At 38.9% G+C, this 20,683-nt stretch overlaps 1 protein-coding gene across 5 annotated transcripts in view; it reads left to right on the top strand.

Annotated features, from left to right (window-relative positions):
• The window catches only part of SSX2IP (SSX family member 2 interacting protein), a 40,386-nt gene extending 23,197 nt beyond the window's left edge, over positions 1-17,189 (top strand). For 3 of the 5 annotated variants that reach the window (XM_055340718.1, XM_055340715.1, XM_055340714.1), the window contains exons 6-14: positions 175-310; positions 2,060-2,135; positions 2,206-2,395; positions 5,636-5,786; positions 7,611-7,747; positions 8,038-8,211; positions 11,908-12,022; positions 12,317-12,482; positions 16,431-17,189. In XM_055340718.1, the coding sequence (XP_055196693.1) occupies positions 175-310; positions 2,060-2,135; positions 2,206-2,395; positions 5,636-5,786; positions 7,611-7,747; positions 8,038-8,211; positions 11,908-12,022; positions 12,317-12,482; positions 16,431-16,605 (1,320 nt within the window). In that variant the 3' untranslated portion in view covers positions 16,606-17,189. The remainder of the gene's footprint in view (positions 1-174; positions 311-2,059; positions 2,136-2,205; positions 2,396-5,635; positions 5,787-7,610; positions 7,748-8,037; positions 8,212-11,907; positions 12,023-12,316; positions 12,483-16,430) is intronic. The other 2 variants (XM_055340717.1, XM_055340716.1) reach the window with 2 other exon arrangements.
• The last annotated feature ends 3,494 nt before the right edge of the window (positions 17,190-20,683 follow it).

Here is a 20,683-nt window from a genome sequence, read left to right as displayed (position 1 = left end):
AACTTTAGTGAATCACTTAGTGATACTTTAAAAAGTGATGTCCAGTGGTCATTGAGAAGAATAATCCTAAAATTATTTTATGAGGAGGTGCATGCTAGAACTTCTTTACTTTACAAATTTTAACTGGGGTTATCAATCATAAAGGGACTCATTCAATGGAAATGCTATTTTCAGGTACAAAAATTACAAAATATCATTGCAAGTCGAGCTACTCAATATAATCATGATATGAAGAGAAAAGAACGTGAATATAACAAATTAAAGGAACGTCTACATCAGCTTGTTATGAACAAGAAGGATAAAAAAATAGGTAAGAAACAACTGGTTAAGATAGAGGAAAGTAAATAAGCTAAAATGCTAAGAAATAAATGTGAACAATAGAGCACAGTAGCTCATAATTTTTATGCTTCATGCAATTGTTTATAGCCAGTATATATATAAACTAGAAATTGAGGCAACTTATTAGTGAAAAATAATAATTTTGCTGTTTTGTTGCATATAAGAATTATATATATCTTTTTTAATATGGTAGTTGTAGTTCCACAGAGGAAAACCCAAGCCAGAGGATATTCTAATCCTCCTCAGAAAAAAACTGATAATAAGAAAAATCAAGATGAGTTTCTGAGTATCAAAAAAAGTGTGATTTTGGAATTAACTTCATAAAATTATTCATCAGGCCAAACTATTTACATCTGTTCCTTTAAAGACATGTAGCTGTGCATTTTTGAAGCACCTAGTCTAAAGGATGAACTGTAAATGTTAATGCTTATGCTTGTGCTTAAGAGTCTTTTGACAAGCAGTTTGCAACTTCATCCAAGTATATGCATACCTTCAGGTAAATCACATAGATGAAAAAGTAAAAACACGTACACAAGAGTAAAGCTCTGCAGATACAGTTTTGCTGGCCTGGTAAGATGCGGCCCAGGAAATCTATGCATTTATTTATCAAAGAGTGGTTTCCAAGTGGACTATAGGTTGTCCTCTAACCTACATTGTACAGTAATGCCCTAAACTGTGGTTTCCGAAACTGAGCTTGGCTGACACAACAGCTGATGAGCAGATGTCTCAAGCTGTCACATGGTGGGGGCTGTGTCCGCTGTCAGCAGGCAGCTCAGTGCTGACTGCATCACTGCCATTCTGCACAGCAGAGCTTTTGCGATTAGTCAGCTATCTTATTTTAAAAATTACTGAAAAATGAAAATGGAATAAGCAATTAAGACAAGGTTGAAAATCTTAGGATAATCAAATTTAAACTTCATTGGTTAACCTCGTGTTCATTCATGAATTAAATAAAGAGAAGGATGAAATGCTGTAAGTATAAAATGTAGCACCTAATTAGAGAAATTTATTAAAGATTTAACTCGGGTAACAGAGCCCTTATTTTATTGGGGCCTGGCTGTTTCCTAGTGCAAACCTAATTGGAAGTGACAGTTTCATAATGATTTTATCAAGTCTAAAATTACAGTAACTTCTTGTCCTCTTATTTCCTTCTAGTACTGTCAGGGGCCTTGATTCCTTTGATGATGATGACAACACAGGGCTTGGCAAACTTTTTCTGTAGAGATTCTAATAGTAAATATGTTCAGGTTTGTGGAGTCTGTAGTCTTTCACAACTATTCATCCCCACACTTGCAGTGTAAAACTAACTAATATGAACAAATGGTGTGGCAATGTTCTAGCAAAACTTTATTTAGAAAATCAGGCAGCTGGCCTACAGGCCATAGTTTGCTTATCACCCCAATGATAAAATTAATAATGATAATAAAATAACATTTATCAAGACTTTGTTAAGTGTCTTAACTTCTTTTACCCTTCACAACAACTCTTTGGTAAATACTTTCATTATTCCTTCTGTACTGACAAAGAAACAGGCTTAATCAGTGTCGAGATCTCAGTGCTTAACAGTGATGGAGAACTGGAACCTGAAATGTGAGCTGTTTGAGCCCAAATCCTAATCTGTACCAGGTTGATTTATGTGTGATAGAGTGTGTTAGGGTTTTATACACTTTAACAAATGTGTGGTAAGAATTGGTTTTGTTTTGCATGTTCATGTTTTTAGCTATGGAAGTTTTAAATTATGTGGGGAGAGCCGATGGAAAAAGAGGCTCCTGGAGGACGGGTAAAACTGAGGCCAGGTAAGGTCCAATTTAAATTGATATATTTCATCAGACTTTTCTTCCTGTAACTGCATTTTCATACTGACAGTTTCTTTCTCAGGAATGAAGATGAAATGTATAAAATTCTCTTGAATGATTATGAATATCGTCAGAAACAAATCCTAATGGAAAATGCTGAACTTAAGAAGGTTCTTCAGCAAATGAAAAAGGAAATGATTTCTCTTCTTTCTCCCCAAAAGCAGAAACCTAGAGAAAGAGCAGATGATAGTACAGGAACTGTAAGTGGCTCTTTCCTCTCTCCTACAGTTTCGGATTGCTAAGTCGAACAATTAAAACATTAGATAGGTCTTCCCAGTGGGGACACTCTTGATGTTTTGGACAGGACACTCACTACTGTACCAGCTCCAGTCACTGGGACGACAACAAAATGTCCCTGTATGTTTCTAGAACTTGGGAAATGATGGAGATGACTTTACAAGGACTTAGTGCCAAACACTGTGATAAACACTTTGTGAGCATTGCCTCATTTCCACTCTTCTAATTTGATGCTTTTCCTGTCATAATTATCCCCATTTTACAGCTGAGGAAACTGGGGCACACTCATCTAATGAGTCCAGTATCACACGTGACAGAACTAGGATTTAAATCCAAGTCTGTCTCACCCCAGAGTTCATGTTTCTAACCATTGTGCTGAGTATCCTCTTAATAGTTTAGGTATTCTGTACTTGAGCCGGCTTTACTTTTCAGAGTGAAGCATTAACTTTGGGAACCTACTAATCTTTCCAGAAATTTGCTGAATGTCCCTTACATTCTGCTCCCTAGAAAGAAAAAGCTAAAAGGATTTTGACTTCTTTCTTTGTCTCAGTTGGGGCTGTTATAACAAACTACCACAGCCTGAGTGGTTAAGAACAACGGAAATTTATTTTTTACAATTCTGGAGCTGGAAGGCTCAAAATCTGGGGGCCAGTAGGGTCAGTATCTGGTGAGAGTACGTCTTCCTGATTGCACACTGCTGACTCCTTGTCCCCTCACCCTCACATACCAGAGGAGAAGAGCTCAACCAAGGCACTCACCCCATTCACGAGGGCTCTACTTGTCATGACTTCATCACTTCCACAGGCCCCACCTCTGACTACCCGCACCTCAGGCATTAGCATTTCACTGTGAATTTGAGGGAACATGAACGTTCAGTCCATTGCATCCTTCAGGAAGCTCTTTGGGGAGATGGGGCATGTGGAAAAGTGATTATTACACGTGTTAAAAGCTATAATAGGGGTGGTACAAGGTGTTGAGCAAAGTAGGTTCAGCAATCAGGGAAGGCATCACAGGGAACATGACATTTGAGTTGGCTCTTGAGAATAGGTAGTTGTTCCTGGGGTTAGGAGCATGTGACAGAGGGAATAATCCATGCAGAGGTCTGAAAAAAGCAAGTCATGTAACGGTGAAAACTTCTGTTAACTTTACTGCTTTACATGTTTAGATTCTGGATTCAGCCAAGTGACTAAAATCTGAAAATAACATTGATGGGAAATGCTAATTATCAGCAAGTTATCAGAACTTATTTTTTTAAACCTGTATTATGGGATTATTTACCTTGTATCAGTCTAACTGATAAGCCTACCCCACCTTCTATCTCTTTTTCCTTTAAAAAAAAAAAAAAAAGAAATGTTACCTTAATGTTCTTTTAAACTGTCCAGTTTGAGATCTGGTTGACTTCAGCCTTTTCTCATAGTCTGTCACTTTTTGTTCGTTGTGAACTTGCACAAATATATCTCCAAGGCCAAGCACAGTGTCTGTTATTCCTGCGGTTCCTTCAATTTTTGGCCCAACCTTTACCATCATTACCTGCTTTTGTTTAGCAAAATCAAGTAGTGTAGTGTAGATCAAGAAGACCTTTCTCGGGCAGCCCGGGTGGCTCAGTGGTTTAGCGCCAACTTCAGTCCAGGGCCTGATCCTGGAGACCCAGGATCAAGTCCCATGTTGGACTCCGTGCATGGAGCCTGCTTCTACCTCTGCCTGTGTCTCGGCCTCTCTCTGTGTGTTTCATAAATAAATAAAATCTTTAAAAAAAAAAAAGACGACCTTTCTCAGATGTTTAAATTCCCCCTCTCCTCGCCACTACAGCCAGTCGACACTATCCTGTATAATTCTTAATAATTCAGATTTTACATGTGGAGAAACAATAATCGCTTCAGTATATTTTTTGTTTTTAAAGTATCTGTTTTTCTAGATCTTTTTTCCTCTTAGGATGTAATCCAATCCTTCCTTTTAAGGATTTTTGGAGCTTTATAGTAAGAGGAATCAGATATAACCTTAGAATGCTTATGTAGCCTTCAGGTTTCGTTAATTTATCATTGTGTTTAATTATAGCCAAACATATACCAAAAATTCAAGTTAAATTTTTATTTTCATTTTGTGGTTTCAGAGTATCTTTACAGTGCTCTGGTATGCTTTAACATGTAGAAGGTGTAGCTCCTTGGAAGAATTATTGGCAAGTAGCTCCAGAGGATTTTCTGGCAAGAACCAGAGTCACAGTGAGCTCTGTGCTGGGCTTTTCTCCAGCCTGCCCCCCACTCCCACCTCCCACCCCAGGAGACCTCTGGCAGCCATTGCTGACCCGGGCCAGTGATACAGCTCTCCCAGCCGAGTCCCCCTCTCATTCCTGCTGCACCTGCCCATGGGAACGGTCTGATCAGCATTCCTTCATCTTTGACCTTTTCTCCTTTTCTTCCCATGCAAGATATTTTATTGTTCACGTCAGGGAAATATATCTCTGTCTACTCTCCTGGATGTTAACAACAAATTTAGGACTTTGCAGTTTATGCAGATATCATATATATGTATATATATATATATGTATGTGATATACATGCAGATATCATATATATGCAGATGTGATATCTGCATATATATAAAATATTTATGTAGCTACAGATTATTTTGACATAATGTATTTTAGTACTGTTTCCCTGTGTTCTTTATCTTGCTTTGATTCTAGGTGATCCTATATCAGTGGTTTACAGTATTTTCCCATGTTTTAATGTCTTGGTAAAGTGAAAAGAAAAATAATCTCTAGTTTTATTTTTCAAAATTATATGAGAAAAATAGGATTCACAGTTCCTTTTACTTTGTAGATAACCTCAGTGGTTTATTTATTTAAGCAGCCTCAGATTGAAGATAAATTGATCTAACTCCAGATCTCAGCTCTGCCTCTTGGGTGCATGATAGGGGGCAGTGTGTCTACTTCTCGAAGCATCACTTTTCCCACATTTGAGGATGAGTTAGCCTGTGAGAGCTCTAACACAGCACTGGGCAATAGCAAATAACTCTTCCCCACACAGCTCCAGGACTCTTCACTATCATATATGGATTCAAATTCATATTTGAAGAGACTTGAGTTGCAGAGTTTGTCTACAAATGACTTTGGTATCTCTGATAATCGGTTTGATTAGCACTGCCTGAGTATCTAGAGCCATTTTAAGATACTGGTCTTTCCTTTTCATCTCTCTTGCTTGTAGGTTATCTCTGATGCTGAAGAAGATGCTGGGGAACTGAGTAGAGAGAGTATGTGGGACCTTTCCTGTGAGACTGTGAGAGAGCAGCTGACCAACAGCATCAGAAAACAATGGAGAATTTTGAAAAGTCATGTAGAAAAACTTGATAACCAAGGTAACTTACTACCGCAGTGCATGCCCAGTGAGTTGTGACACTCTGCTCTTAGTGTCAGTCACTTGGAACGCTGTGTTAGGGGCTCAGACCCTGAAGCACTTGAGCTCAGTTGGGTGGGTGGTTTGATAATCAAGCTTCTGTCTACTTTTAGAGGTGAGGTTTGAACCTCATCGAGAAATACTTTGTCCTCAGAGTGAATCTCTCTCTGAAAAGAGGACACTACGTATCTCCATCTCTTCTGAGTACAGTATGTATTTGAATAAAGTGAAGCAAGTCTCTTAACGAATCTAGGAAATTAAGATTTGTTAATTGTGATAGGTATAACTATGAACTTGTCACTTACTATTCCAAGATATTTGTATGCTCCTAGGTTGCTAATTTATTTTTAACTTATTTTCAAAATAATAGATGTTAAATATAAAGTATCAATTAGGAAGTATATGAAGTAGAATATTCAGGTTTCTGTTTCCTATCCATGACACTTAACAGTTTGGTGCTTGTCTTCCTAGATTTTTCTGTAGGCATTTACAAGATTCTTTTTTTTTTAAGATTTATTCATTTGACAGCACAAGCAAGGGGAACAGCAGGGAGAGGGAGAAGCAGACTCCCCTCAGAGCAGGGAGTCCAACACAGGCTCGATCCCAGGACCCTGAGATCATGACCTGAGCCAAAGGCAGATGCTTATCTGACTGAGCCACCTAGGTACCCACAAAATATTTATTTTAAAATATATAAAAACCTGGCATGCCTGGGTGGCTCAGTCAGTTAAGCATCTGACTCTTAGTTTTGGCTCAGGTCATGATCTCAGGGTCAGGATCAAGCACCGTGTGAGGCTCTGCGCTCAGCATGGAGTTTGCTTGAGCTGCTCTCTCTTCCTCTCCCTCAACCCATCCCCCTGCTCATGCATGCACACTCTCTGTCTTTCTCAAACTTAAAATTTATATATATATATATTTATTATGTATGTACATATATATACACACACAAAAATTGAATATTACATATTTTTCTACACTGCTCTTTTCATTTAACGTGTATTAGTGTTAATGGTGTTTAGACACCATTCTCTGTTACTGTAGATAGTAGAGATCTACATTGATGAATAGATTCTTAATTTTTGGTATTTGTTAAAGTTTGCATGCTCTTAAGTCAAGAAAATAAAGATTTCTGCTCAGTAAATAAGTCTTTTGAAAGAAAATTTATTCTAAATGTCAAAAGTCACAAAATCACTGTCAATTGTCTTCAGTAGTAAAGAGTAATCAGCAAAATTTTGTACCACAATTAATTTACATGAGATTTTATTGATTTCAATCACCATCTATTAGTAAGCAGCAAGTATGTTTGGACTTCCTATTTGTCAAATTTAGTACCAGCGAGCATGATTTGTAGCACTGCATTGATCTTTGAAGAAGTGTCAAAAGTAGTTTATAGATTTGTTAATTATTTTTCTCTTCTCTCAATATAGGTTGTCCATTCTTAGGACATAGACTTGGATAAATATGGATTATAAATGTTCATAGTAGAACTGTTAGTAAAGGGATATCATTTTAGTCCAAAAATAGTACAGATTTGTAGTTATTGTGAATCCCTCATAATAAGTTGCTTTGCTTTTTAAAATTTTCATAGTGCTAAAATACTATAAATTTAGTTGTATTATTACAGCTTATGAGATATTTAAAGGACAGAGGAAATAAGTACCTTTTAGAAAACCTATGAGATTCCAGAATGAAAAATTCTGAGAGCCTTGATTTTTAAATATAATTCAAAAAGCACCGTAAACCAAGTGGTGAGAAACCTATGTCAAATTACTTGGCTTTACGTTAGTTTCAAAGGTACACCTGGAAGGTTTTACTGATGAAGACGTAATCTCACGACAAGACCACGAACAAGAAACTGAAAAACTCGAGTTAGAAATTCAGCAGTGTAAAGAAATGATTAAAACTCAGCAGCAGCTTTTACAGGTAAATGTGAGTTGCCTCTTAAAACTGTTTCCCCATGGGAATGGCCAGGATCTTACTGAGTCCCGTGCTGGATTTGTATTCCTGTGGCTCAGAGGGTCTACCCAGCACTCGGCTGTTTGCTTACTAACAGGTGGGGCTCCCCCGGCTGGACAGTGAGAAGCCTCACTTGACTTCCTGCTCTTCCACGATTTCTGCCCTTCCCCTGAAGTCTCAGCTCCCCTTGCTTTACTTTTAACTGGGAGTGTTGCGGGGACCCCCTGGAACTTATACTATGTTTTAAAATTTAATAGCAGCAGCTCGCCACGGCATGCGATGATGACACCACGTCCCTGCTGCGAGACTGTTACTTGCTGGAGGAGAAGGAGCGTCTCAAGGAAGAATGGTCCCTGTTTAAAGAGCAAAAAAAGAATTTCGAGAAGGAAAGACGAAGCTTTACAGAAGCAGCTATTCGCCTAGGATTGGAGGTATTTTAAACTGTTGGGCTTTCCTGGCGGGGCTTTTGAAAGTCCTGCGGAGGCCAGCAGAAGGCCTCCAGCTCTGCCTCTCATTGTGTCATCGCTCTTCGGTTTGTTTCCTCGAGCATTGTATCGGGGAGCTTATAATAACACCAGCTGGAAGGGATTGTAAGCACCTGGACTACTTTAGGAGGAGGATGTTTTGCCTCTACCGGATTTGGGAATTGAAACTTATTTCTTAAAAAAATTGTAAGCATCCATGATTGTCCCTTTTGGATTGGCTTTCTCTCCTGGTAAGGCTTCGCTTCCTGCAGGAGACCTCTCTGGACATCTGTCATCCCCCGCCCGCTGTCAGTAGGTGCAGCATCAGAAGATGGTGCAAGCAGAGCATGTTTGTGGTTCAGAAAGGGGGAGGGGAGGGTATGGTACAGAAGCTCCCCCTCCCTGCCCTTACCCAGGGATATGTGCAGACACCTTGGATGGCTCGCTTTTTCGCTTACCTGTGTCTTAACCTACGTATTTCCCTTTCAAAACTCATAGAAGTAATGTGTGAATGTGGTTTAAAAAATAAAAACTCTTACAAAAAGCCACAAGGTGAGAAAATATCACCCATTCTCACCAGTGTCATTCCTCAGAGGTAATCACTAAGTTTGTGATTCTTCTGGGAAGTACCATTTTAACTTTGATGTACTTCAGCGTTTCTGTTGATCCCCCTGCTGTGAAAGAGATGGAATTCAGTGTCCTTTCATTCCTCCCCTCTACACTATCCCTCATCTGTACATATGACTTATTCATAATCCTTTTTTAATTTTTTATTTATTTATGATAGTTACAGAGAGAGAGAGAGGCAGAGACATAGGCAGAGGGAGAAGCAGGCTCCATGCACCGGTAGCCCGACGTGGGATTCGATCCCGGGTCTCCAGGTTCGCGCCCTGGGCCAAAGGCAGGCGCCAAACCGCTGCGCCACCCAGGGATCCCTCATAATCCTTTTTAAAGTAACTTTTTATAGATGGTTTCCTCTGGCTGACTTTTTCTTTTTTACTTATTTTTTTAAAGATTTTATTTATTCATGAGAGACACAGAGAGAGGGGCAGAGACACAGGCAGAGGGAGGAGAAGCAGGCTCCATGCAAGGAGCCTGATTTGGGACTCGATTCCAGGAATCTGGGATCATGTCCTAAGCCAAAAGAAGACACTCAACCCGCTAAGCCACCCAGGCGTCCCTTTTTTTTTTTTTTTTTTTTTTTTTTTACTTTAAACAGTATATTCAGTGCTTCCATTTCCTATCCACCTTGGGACAGCATGTTTATCCCTGCCATGAAAGATGAAGACCTTCTCGTATATCCCCTTGTCTCACTTCTCTTGCCCCTCTAACTTCCCAGTTTCTTTTTTTTTTTTAATTTTTATTTATTTATGATAGTCACAGAGAGAGAGAGAGAGAGGCAGAGACACAGGCAGAGGGAGAAGCAGGCTCCATGCACCGGGAGCCCGATGTGGGATTCGATCCCGGGTCTCCAGGATCACGCCCTGGGCCAAAGGCAGGCGCCAAACCGCTGCGCCACCCAGGGATCCCAACTTCCCAGTTTCTGTCTGTGCTTTGCTTTTTCATCCTCAAGTGTGATCCTAGAATGTGTAATCCAGGTGTAAGTCCTTTGTCCAGAGTTGAGACTTCATAATTGAAAGAGCACTGATAACGTCGTGATTCTGTAAATGTTATTCATTCTCTAACTTAGCAATAGGTTTGGCCGCATAGAAAATATTCTACATTATAAGACTCTGCCTCCTGGAAGAGAACCCTTCATATATCCCCGTGTAGTGAGCACCTCCTCTGACTTTCTTTGGAGCTTTTATGATTTCCTGGATCACATTCAGCTTATATCTCATGTTATCTTCTTTCCTGGGTTCCTTTTTCAATTTACTATATTACCTTCTTGAGTAATTCTTTTCATAACTATTGTGTGAGTGAAAAATATTCTGAATTCTAGAATATCCAAAAATATATCCATGTGATTGATTTGGCTGGATGTAGAATTTAGTTTCCAACATTTTCCTTCAAAACTTTGAGTTATTCCATTTCATCTACTGTTTGATTTTGCTGATGAGAAGCCTGATTATTATGTAATGTACATAGAGTACTTTGTGGATATCCTGTGTTGTGTTTTTTTCCTTCTGTCCTTTTTTTTTTTTTTTTTTTTGTATTCTTAAAATTCTGAAATTTTACCGGGGTATATCTAGGTGTAGCTCCTTTCAGCCTCAAGACACTGAATTTCTTCGACTTAGGGATATTTTCTTTATTCTATATTTTTTCCTTCTTTGACTTCTGCATTCTGGAACGCTTTTATTAGACAAGTGATTGGCCTTCTAACTGTATCTATAGATGGACTTTATGTTCTGAATTCAGGGATATTCTCTCACCTTTTTCTTGTGCATCTCCACCCTGGTATTCAGCAGGGCCAATTTTAACTCTTCACTTCATCCACTGAGTTTTTATTTTAGATTTATCTTTTAAGTTCTCTCCTGTCCTCTGTTTTTGCTTTACTTTGTATAGCACTATATTATTTTACAGATATTCATAAATCTGTGTTAGAATTCTTTTTAAAGGTCTCATGGGGGGATCCCTGGGTGGCTCACCAGTTTGGCACCTGCCTTTGGCCCAGGGTGCGATCCTGGAGTCCCGGGATCGAGTCCCACGTCGGGCTCCCGGCATGGAGCCTGCTTCTCCCTCTGCCTGTGTCTCTGCCTCTCTCTCTCTCTCTCTCTCTGTCTATCATGAGTAAATAAATAAATAAATCTTTAAAAATAAAAAAAAGGTTTCTTGAACTGTTACCTGTGGTCAGGTCTCTTTGTCTTGGCCATTTTTCTTTCATGTTCTTAGTTTTCTTCAAATGTCTGGTAATGCGGGATTTTGTATTAGTTTCTAGGAGTGAAAGACTATATTTTATTTAAGTAGCTAACATAGATGTCCTCCACAGCTGTGAAAATCTATCTTATCAATAGCTGACTTTCTTAGAAAACAAAAACAGTTTGCACCAGCTTTTTTTCCTGCCTGGTTCTGGGTCCCTGTCTCCCTCCTGTTCTAAGAGATACTCTGGCTACTTTGTGTACCATTCCCAGCTCTCTGCAGGAGAATCCATCTGCCTCTGGTCACTGGGCCCAGTGGGGCCAGTGAAGGATGGAAGGAAGCGTGAGAGACCTGAGGAGTGAGGGAGAATTTAGGATCCTCAGCTGTTGGCAAGGAGAAGGTCTGACATGTGCCCCCTTGTGGTTTAGTGGTGATGGCTGCTTGCTCTGGTAGGTGGTTAGAGGCTGAGAACGATGCCTGGTGAAGTCACAGCTCCTTTTTCTCAAGTTATTGCAATTTGCAGTGGGTATTTTTCTGTTGTTTGTAATTCTATATTTATAATCTGTATGTTCAGGAGTTACGCTAATATGCTGGTTTTTTTTACATTGTCCATTTGAGTTTACTCAAAACAGGGATGAAAATAGTGATTAGTTGGTTTATTAGGTGAAATGGGTGAATTTTTACTTTTTTAAATATATTTTTAAGTGAAAGTTTTCTTAGTTTTCTAGGTTAATTTATTTGACTTACAAAATCTATATGATAGCCAGAAAGCAAACACCAACAGCTACAGGAATTGTGGGAAATGCCAACAATGTGAATGTTGAGATACTGATCAATATGTCTTTGGTTTGCTTGTTATGATAGAGAAAGGCGTTTGAAGAAGAAAGAGCCAGTTGGTTAAAGCAGCAGTTTTTAAATATGACTACCTTTGACCACCAGAACTCAGAAAATATGAAACTTTTCAGTGCCTTCTCAGGAAGTGAGTACCTCATTAACCCTTTCATCTGAAAACGCATGTTAATAAAATATTGTAAATTGTTAATATAAAACTTTGGAGATCACCAAACATTTTTAAAACTGGTCCTTAGATGTTTATGGATTGTGCACAAGAGAGGGCAAGACGAACTAAACTAGAGTGACAGGCTGGAGTGGACCCCCCCATTAACTTGTTCTGCCTCAGACCTCACTCCTCTGCAGATGATCACCATAGTTAATATCCTCCGCTTTGCTACCTCACCACATGGGCTGCCTTTTTTCTTTTTCCTTTCCACAGGTTCTGATCGGGACAGTCTCTCAGTGCACTCGAGGCCACGGCAAAAGAAGCCTCACAGTGTGTCTAACGGGACTCCAGTTTGCACCTCTAAACTTACTAAGTCTCTTCCTGCTTCTCCTTCTACTTCGGACTTTTGCCAGACACGGTCCTGCGCATCTGAGCATAGGTATTGGTCTCTGTGTCATCTTTGCACGTGTCTGTACCACTGCTAAAGTTACCCTGCTAAGGGCACGTTGCCATGTCTGCAGTGTTAGCAATAGCAGTGGCTTTAGAGAGGAATTTAGTGGATTGATCATTCATTCTACAAACATTTGTTGGGTGTCCATTATATAAGGATCCATGTTAGGTGCTGGGAATATAGTAGCGAACCAAGTAGATCTGGTACCTATCTTCTGGGAGCTGAATCATAGAGTGTTATTCCTTTCATGTCACATCCAAAATACAATTTAAAATAGTCTAATTTACAGGAATCATTCAGTATTTTGAATTCTTTAATTTTGTTAAATAGAAGGATATTACCTTCACAATCTTTGTACATATTTTAAATTTTCTTTTGCGTGCCCATTTAACTGGTGTTGAAGGGCAAAGAACTGAGAAATACATCCTCATCACGATGGTAAAGATCTGTGCCCAGGGCTGACAGGGTCAAAAAAGAGTTGCTCGCACCCCAGGAAACCCATATATTTCTATGAACTGATACATTTTGGTATTTTCCTCTGTCTCAAGTTGTTAAATCATTTTCTAAGGTATAATACCAGTATTTTACCTCAGAGCCTATTCCAAGATGAATTAACTAGGTACAGAGAACATTCCTAGTGACAGAGGAATAGGAAAGGGCAAAGTGTGGAAAAGTGTGATGGTGATCTTTCTTCTTAACCAAAGTAGGAGCCCCTGGCCTGGGGGCCTGAGAATTTGGCAGGAGCCCCAGGGAGCAGGATCGGGGTTCTGGCACACTCAGCCTCTGGGAGTGAGAGGCTTGTGTGGACCTAAGTGTTGAAGAAGCCCACTGGCCCTTGGACCAAGAGTTGTTAAATAAATGAATTTCAAGACAAAAATATGAAGCTGATAAAAGACAAGACACTGTATATATTATTGATTTGTAAAAGGATTAGGACACTAAACATTGAGGAGCAAAAAAAGAGCTTGAGGAAGAGTGCTGTAGGCAGGCGTAGGGACCCCCAAGGTGGGACACTGGTGTGTTTGTGGGAGGCCAGTGGTGGTAGCAAGCCAGGACCAGGAGGTGAGAGGTGATGCTGGAAGGTGGGCAGGGGTCACATCCTCTAAGGCCCTGGGTGAGAAGATGAGGATTAAAAACTTCAAAAAGATGTAAATGTAGAGAGAATAAGGTCGTGATGCCCTTTGTACCCATAATCCAGCTTCAGCAGTTATTGACTCATGACTGTGTTGTATGTTCATCCATAACCCCACTCTGCTGCCCCCGCACATGTGCACTTGATGTGTTGCTTGTAAAGTATTTTAGTCTGTATTTGTAGGCCAGGTATTGTTCTAAGGACACCCAGGAAACACCTTGGAGACATGTAAGCAAGAGAGAAAACAAATCTGTTTCGGAAAAAAACAAAAACTAAAACAAAAACAAAAAAACAAAAAAAAATCTGTTTCGAAAAGATGACTGTTCTGTTTTATGGAAAACAGACTATTGGAGCCAGTGTCCTAAGCCAGGAGATGCGGTTAGGCTTCGGTGAAGTTGAGATGAGATGATCGTAGTTTAGACAGGGGTCGTGACATGAAGGGAGACATGACTGGACTTGGAATATATTTTGCAGTTAGAGCCAACAGATGGATTAATGGGTTGAGTATGGGAAGTGAAAGTTTTAATTTACAGTGAAAAGATACTGTGAGCTCAGAGTATTTTCTTATATAGAACGTTATTAAACTCCCAAATTTGATCAATCAGAACGATCTATTTAACCCAATTCTAGTCACCATTTTCAAATAGTGCATTCTGTATTTGAGAGAGAACATAGCAGTTGCCTTGATTTTTATGTCCCTACAATTCTTTTTAATCTAATTATTTTTCATTATGAAATATTTGACATAATATTCCTTTTGGACATTACTTTGTGCTTAATAAAGATATGTCCAGCCCTTAGTACCTATATCACAGGATGTTTTGAGGTTTCAGTGATGATACATATAAAGCACTTAAAACAGTACTTGGTCCATTATTAGCCTTCAGTAGCAGACTATAAAAATAAAAACATATGCTAACAAAAATGGTATTAAAAGTGCTTTTCTCCTTCACGTATTCTGAGGGCTACACCAAACATCAGTGGTATAGAAACAGAATTTTGGAGCATAAAGAAACTCCATTGAGCTATTCATGCTCCTGATCACTGGCCTCTGAAGATGAAACATAGAAAAGAGTTGTGTTACTAGTTACCAGGAGAGAAGAGCTGTGTGGAGCTTGACATAGTTCTCAGAATTTTAAGTTATTTGGTAAATTTGGACTCCTTGCTCCTGAAGCACCTTGAATCTGGGTTTGTAATAAGATTATAGCAGAACAAATGGGCATATTTGTAGCTAATTTCTTTTTTTTTTTAAGATTTTTATTTATTTATTCATGAGAGACACAGAGAGAGGCAGAGACACAGGCAGAGGGAGAAGCACGCGCCATGCAGGGAACCTGACATGGGACTCGACCCCAGGACCACACCCTGGGCTAAACCGCTGAGCCACCTGGGCTGCCCATGTAGCTAATTTCTACAGCGACACCTTCACTGTACCTTCACTGTACCTTCACTGTAGAATGGAATTTTACACAAAGGCTGTGCCTGGAATCCAAAGTAATTTGGTACAATATTACAGAGAGAATTTAGTTGATCATTGACCTCATCTCGTCTGAGATGGCAGGGTTTCTGAGGGCTGAATTAATAAGCAGATTCCTTTTTTAAGTATTGGCAAATAAGCATAAGTAAAAATTTTTAATTGTTTCAGGTTTCAATTTTCAGAATTAAAGCCACTTGATTTTTTTTTTAAGATTGCCACTTTGAGGTTGAGTTAGTAAACCAGAGTCACAGAAAATGCACATTTGGGGGGGGAATGTACATTTGTGAGAAAAAAAAAAACTAAGATATTTAGTAGATAAAAATGTATCATTTGTTTACTTAGATTTGAAAGTAATCATTTAACCAGCTTTTTTAAGATTATATTTATTTGAGAGAGAGAGAGCAAGCATGCATGAGGGGGTGGCGTGCGGAGGGAAAAGGAGAAGCAGACTCCTCATTGAGCAGGGAGCTCGACATAGGACTCGATCCCAGGACCCTGAGATCATGATCTGAGCCAAAGGCAGGTGCTTAACCAACTGAGCCACCCAGGCGCCCCATATTTTTTTGTTTTGAGGCTGGTGGCGGAGCATACCTCCCAGATTGTGTCATTAAAGAATAGCAGCTGTGTCTGGGTTCAGACACTAAGATTGTTGCTCCCTCACACTTACAATTAATTGAGCATTGGTGTAACTGCTTAATGTGTGTTAACTCAGTTCCACCCAACCTTATGAGAGAGATACTATTATTTCCGTTTTACAACTGAGGAGGCTGAAGTACAGTGACATAGTGAGCTGAGCAGGTCCAGCTGGGATGAGCCTAAACCATCTCTGGCTCAGAACCTGGACTCTTTAATGCTTTTGCAGGCGCTCATTAAATAGCTGTGTGGGTGAATGGCTGCGTAGAGGAAAGCATGCGTGAACAAATGGAAGTGCAAAGAAGAAAACAGTAAAGACATTATAAAATAGTGGCAGGAAGATGGGAACATGGGGAGACACAAGCTTTCCAAGCCTTCATGTTCTGTATTTGACAGGCTTCGGTTGGGCAGAGAGCTTCAGAATAGCCCAAAGAGATAAATAAGTAGATGGGTAAACAGATAACTAGGTGGATAAATAAGTAGATGGGTAAACAGATAACTAGGTGGATAGATATGATAAAAGTGATAAATTAGGCCATTTTGAAATACTTACTTTGTTCCTAATCAGTGTGTCCTCAAAAAATTTTACTTAGCATAGAGCAAGGGAACAATTCAAATATAGATATTGAGGCAGAACTTAAGTATAAAAGGAGGAGATGATGATGATGAAGATCGATCTTTCTCTTCCCTGCAGTTCCATCAATGTACTGAATATAACTCCTGAAGAAACTAAACCAAATCAGGTCGGCAGAGAAGGTACAAATCAGAAATGGAGCACGGCATCAAGACCTGGATCACAGGAAGGGTGCTACAGTGGATGCTCCTTGACCTACACAAACTCCCATGTAGAAAAAGATGACTTACCTTAGACGTGTGGACTGGAATTGTTTTCATTAACACGTTCATCAGATTTCACATCTAAGTTGAAACAGGGTGTGTCATAAAGCCAATCATCTCTAATAATTTAAGATGGTCTGAGTTGTTTGTTTGGACTTTTCCTCCCCCAAAGAGCTAAAATGTTAAATCTATTAAAAAGGATATAAAAGCTTTGGATATGTATTTTTAGTAACAGAAGCATCTGGTTCTGTGAATAAAGGAATGTATATGTTTGGATGGAAACAGAAGCACTAGAATGAGTTTCCTCTTATAGGTATTAAAAATAGCACTTTTAGGAAACTGATTATTGTAAATGTTTAATTTTGTCTCATATATAGTTGGCATTGAAAGTTTAGCCTTTACTTGAATGTATACTGTAGATTTTTAACAAAGCAAGTTCTATATTTATTATGTTTAGTGTGATTTGAAATTTCCTCTTTCATATGTTTTAAATAAAGTGAAATTTATGTATGTTTTGTACATAGATATACATGATTATGTTAAGAGGCTTTAAGATTTAAAAATTTTACACATCCATAATTATAGTATTTCATGCCAATAAAATTTTTTAGTGGTATTCTGTTTACAGATGTATTAGAGCCATTACCACATTATGTTTAAGAATTTTTTGAATGCATCTGAGCAATAAATACTCAAAAGCTGTTCTATGAAACTGACTTCTTTAGATGATTATCAATACTGACATTGCATTTTTGAGATTTCTACAGCAGTAGACTTATGTATGTAGGCTATCACAATTTTTCAAAGGACTTTTAATGATAGGGTAGTAGAGGTAAGATAACAAAAGTACCTTTGAATAAAACTAAGAATATTGGTTTAAGATATTTGGGATGATAAAAGATATTTAAGATAGCTGAGTGGTGATATTTTCTTTACTAGACCGATACCACAACATCTCTACCAGCTTGGGCTTGGTATAGTTGCCAATAATTTTGTAACAATTTTCCAGTGGGGTGTTTGCGACTAATGATAAAGAAATCTGACAAAGTGTAAAAAGCATCAGATGTTATCCAAATATTCTCCTGGACAAACTCGTGTCATCTCGGTTTCAGACCCATTGGCATGTTTCTTCATGTTGTTATTGATGATGATAAATGTAGGCCCAGGCTCTTGCCCAGAACTACCAGAAAACTTGAGTGCCTGCCCATTCGTACATAGATGCCAATACCGATCAGCCCAGCTAGATCCGTATAGCTCATCTGTCTCCCCTTTCTCGATACATCCACCACTTACTTACCTACCCTCACCCCATATGGCTGTTCCATTTAAATTCATAATATTAAAAACAGTTTTACTTTTGTCATCCATTTTCTCAGGCTGGTAGATTATCACTGAGTATCTTACAAGACATCGATGAAACTACTTGTAACAAAATGACCACATTTATATCCTCACCAAACCTGGCTCTTCAAAGCAGTTACTCACAACCTTCAGTTTGATGCCTGGCCACTTCCTCACAGTTGAAAATATTAGAAATGATATAAAACTTGAGATCATACCATATTCCAAGGGAAGAAACAGCTAAGATTTAATTTTTTTCACTACTGAGCAGTAGCATGATCAAAGAAAGGCCATCAAATTTTAAAAACAGTCATGATATATTTGTCAGGGTTTTCCATGATACACTTTGCCAGAAAAGGATTTTCTTTTCTAAATTTTAAAGTAAATCTTACTACAGGGAACCATGCATTCCATGACCATGGATTTCTACAAAGCAGCATCTGTTTTTTTTTGTTGTGTTTCCACTTAAGTTGGTTGAATTCTCATATTGGAAAGAAAAATTCCTTGAGACTTACTTTGAAATCTCAAGTGTGAAAAAAGGCCTAGTAAAATGAAAGCCAGGTTCACTGTGCTTTAGATAAAAAGTCTGCACAGATCTGCTAAAAGTTGTATATTTACCTAGCAGTGTCCATTTTGCTTTACTGTAAATTCCAACTCCAAAGGGATTCCCAGCCATGCCAAACTTCCCAGATTATTGGAATGGTTTCTGTGCTGGAAAACTCCTGACGTCACACCTACAACTCCTAGGATTTTGCTTCCCTTCCCTTTCTGTGGCTAGTTGCAGTGTTCTGATTTAAAAAAAAAAAAATGTGCAGTTAAGATTTTATTTATTCATGAGAGACAGAGACACAGGCAGAAGGAGAAGCAGACTCCTCTTAGGGAGCCCAATGTGGGACTTGATCCTGGAACTCCGGGATCACACCTTGGGCCAAAGACAGACACCCAACCACTGAGCCACCCATGCGTCCCCTGCAGTGTTCTAATAACTCTAATAATTGAGCTATGCTGTGGTCTTACATTTAGCCATGATTAGATGATGGTACTACAGGGAAACTTAGCTTTAATGTCCTCCTGATCATCTTAAACCATTGTCTTGTTCATCAATATGTAAATCTGTAATCTTATACCTCCTTTGTTTTTACATGGCACCCATTTTGAATTTTTTTCATTTTGAATTTTCATAGGACAAAAGTGGGAAAAAATTCAAGAGAAAAATTTTATTTCCTACTCTTAAGCTTTTGTAGCTTGAATTTTATGATGATGAGAAATTTAGAATAATCATACCACAAAATTAACATTTAGTAAGTAGGGGCTTTGGGGGAGGTTTGTGGGTTTGGTTTTTGTTTTTGTTTTTGTTTTTTTTTAGGAGCAACATGTTAAATGTTTAGATTTCCAGAACAGTCCACAGTAAATTGTTTTCCTTATGGTGTAATTAGAACACTTGTTACTTAAAAAGAGTTCCCCGTTTCCTAGCTTAGCTTACCAGACTCGTTGCGTAGGTTTGTGGTAACAGCTTTTGTAGGAAAACATTTTCCACGGCGCATGATGGGAGGCCAGGAGGTCTTGCATGTGCATGACCAGAACAATGCGAGCCAGCGAGCCCATCATGTGATTGCCCTGTTGTAAAAGTCTTCAAAGTATGCTTCTAGGTTGGATTAAAGGTAAGCGTGGGTCACGAACACTAGTAAGTACACTTTTCCCTGTATTTGTCCTTAATTTTTTATCAGTCTTTTGAAAAGTATTTATAAAGTACCTGCCACATGTCAGGGCTTACTACTGCATTCTTAGACAGTGGGGACAGGAAGGCTGCTTCGTGCTCACACTCTTGCCACCGAGAGCCTCTGACTTGAATGGAAGACCGGCCATCTAACCCTAAATTTTAATAAAGAATGGTGAATGCTATTCAAGCATTCAGTCTCTTCATAGAACTTAGACTGATTTTCCTATTTCAGGACCGTATATATCCATTTCATGCCAGTGACCTGGCTGAGATTCCAGTTAAAGACTCTTTACGTTGTTTCCTATGGGAAGTACTATGTAATTTACAATTTTGTTGCGTTTTTATTTTGTTTTCTGCAATCAGAATACTGTCCTGCAACGCAGTGTAAGATTTCCTCCCCACAAGAACATGTATTACTACCCAGTAGAAAATGCATTTGCAAAGATACAGGACATGTTGATAACGATACTGAAATAGGTTGTACTAGTCCCTTTTCTAAATATATTTTTCAGGATGGATGTAAAAATGGAGCGGACTGTTGATAAATTATTTAATGGAAAAATGATTTCACTTGACTGCTTAAGATTTTTAAGTGAACATTTACACATAACTGAATTCAGAAAATTCAGAAGACTGTAATGCTGGTGATAAGTCCCTGGTAAAGGTCCACCTCAGTATTGTTATATTTTTAAGATTCAGAAACATTTGTACCCTGTAAGATGCAATGGTAAGATGATTTGTTAAGAAATTTTAAAATACGAATTGAATTTAGCACATTGCTTCATGGGCATGCATATCAAATTCTCAAGAGTGTTAAGAACCTTATGATCTTTGGTGGGTAGGGGGTGGGAGTCCTATTTCCACCCCATCTAGGTTAGTTCTTTGCAGACTATTAGGATAGAATGGGGGATCCCTGGGTGGCGCAGTGGTTTGGTGCCTGCCTTTGGCCCAGGGCACGATCCTGGAGATCCGGGATCGAGTCCCATATCGGGCTCCCGGTGCATGGAGCCTGCTTCTCCAACTCTTCCTGTGTCTCTGCCTCTCTCTCT

The sequence above is a fragment of the Nyctereutes procyonoides genome, unplaced genomic scaffold, assembly GCF_905146905.1.
Source record: "Nyctereutes procyonoides isolate TBG_1078 unplaced genomic scaffold, NYPRO_anot_genome, whole genome shotgun sequence".
NCBI lineage: Eukaryota > Metazoa > Chordata > Mammalia > Carnivora > Canidae > Nyctereutes > Nyctereutes procyonoides.
Note: the sequence above shows the minus strand (reverse complement) of the source record. Positions and strands in the feature narration are given on the sequence as shown.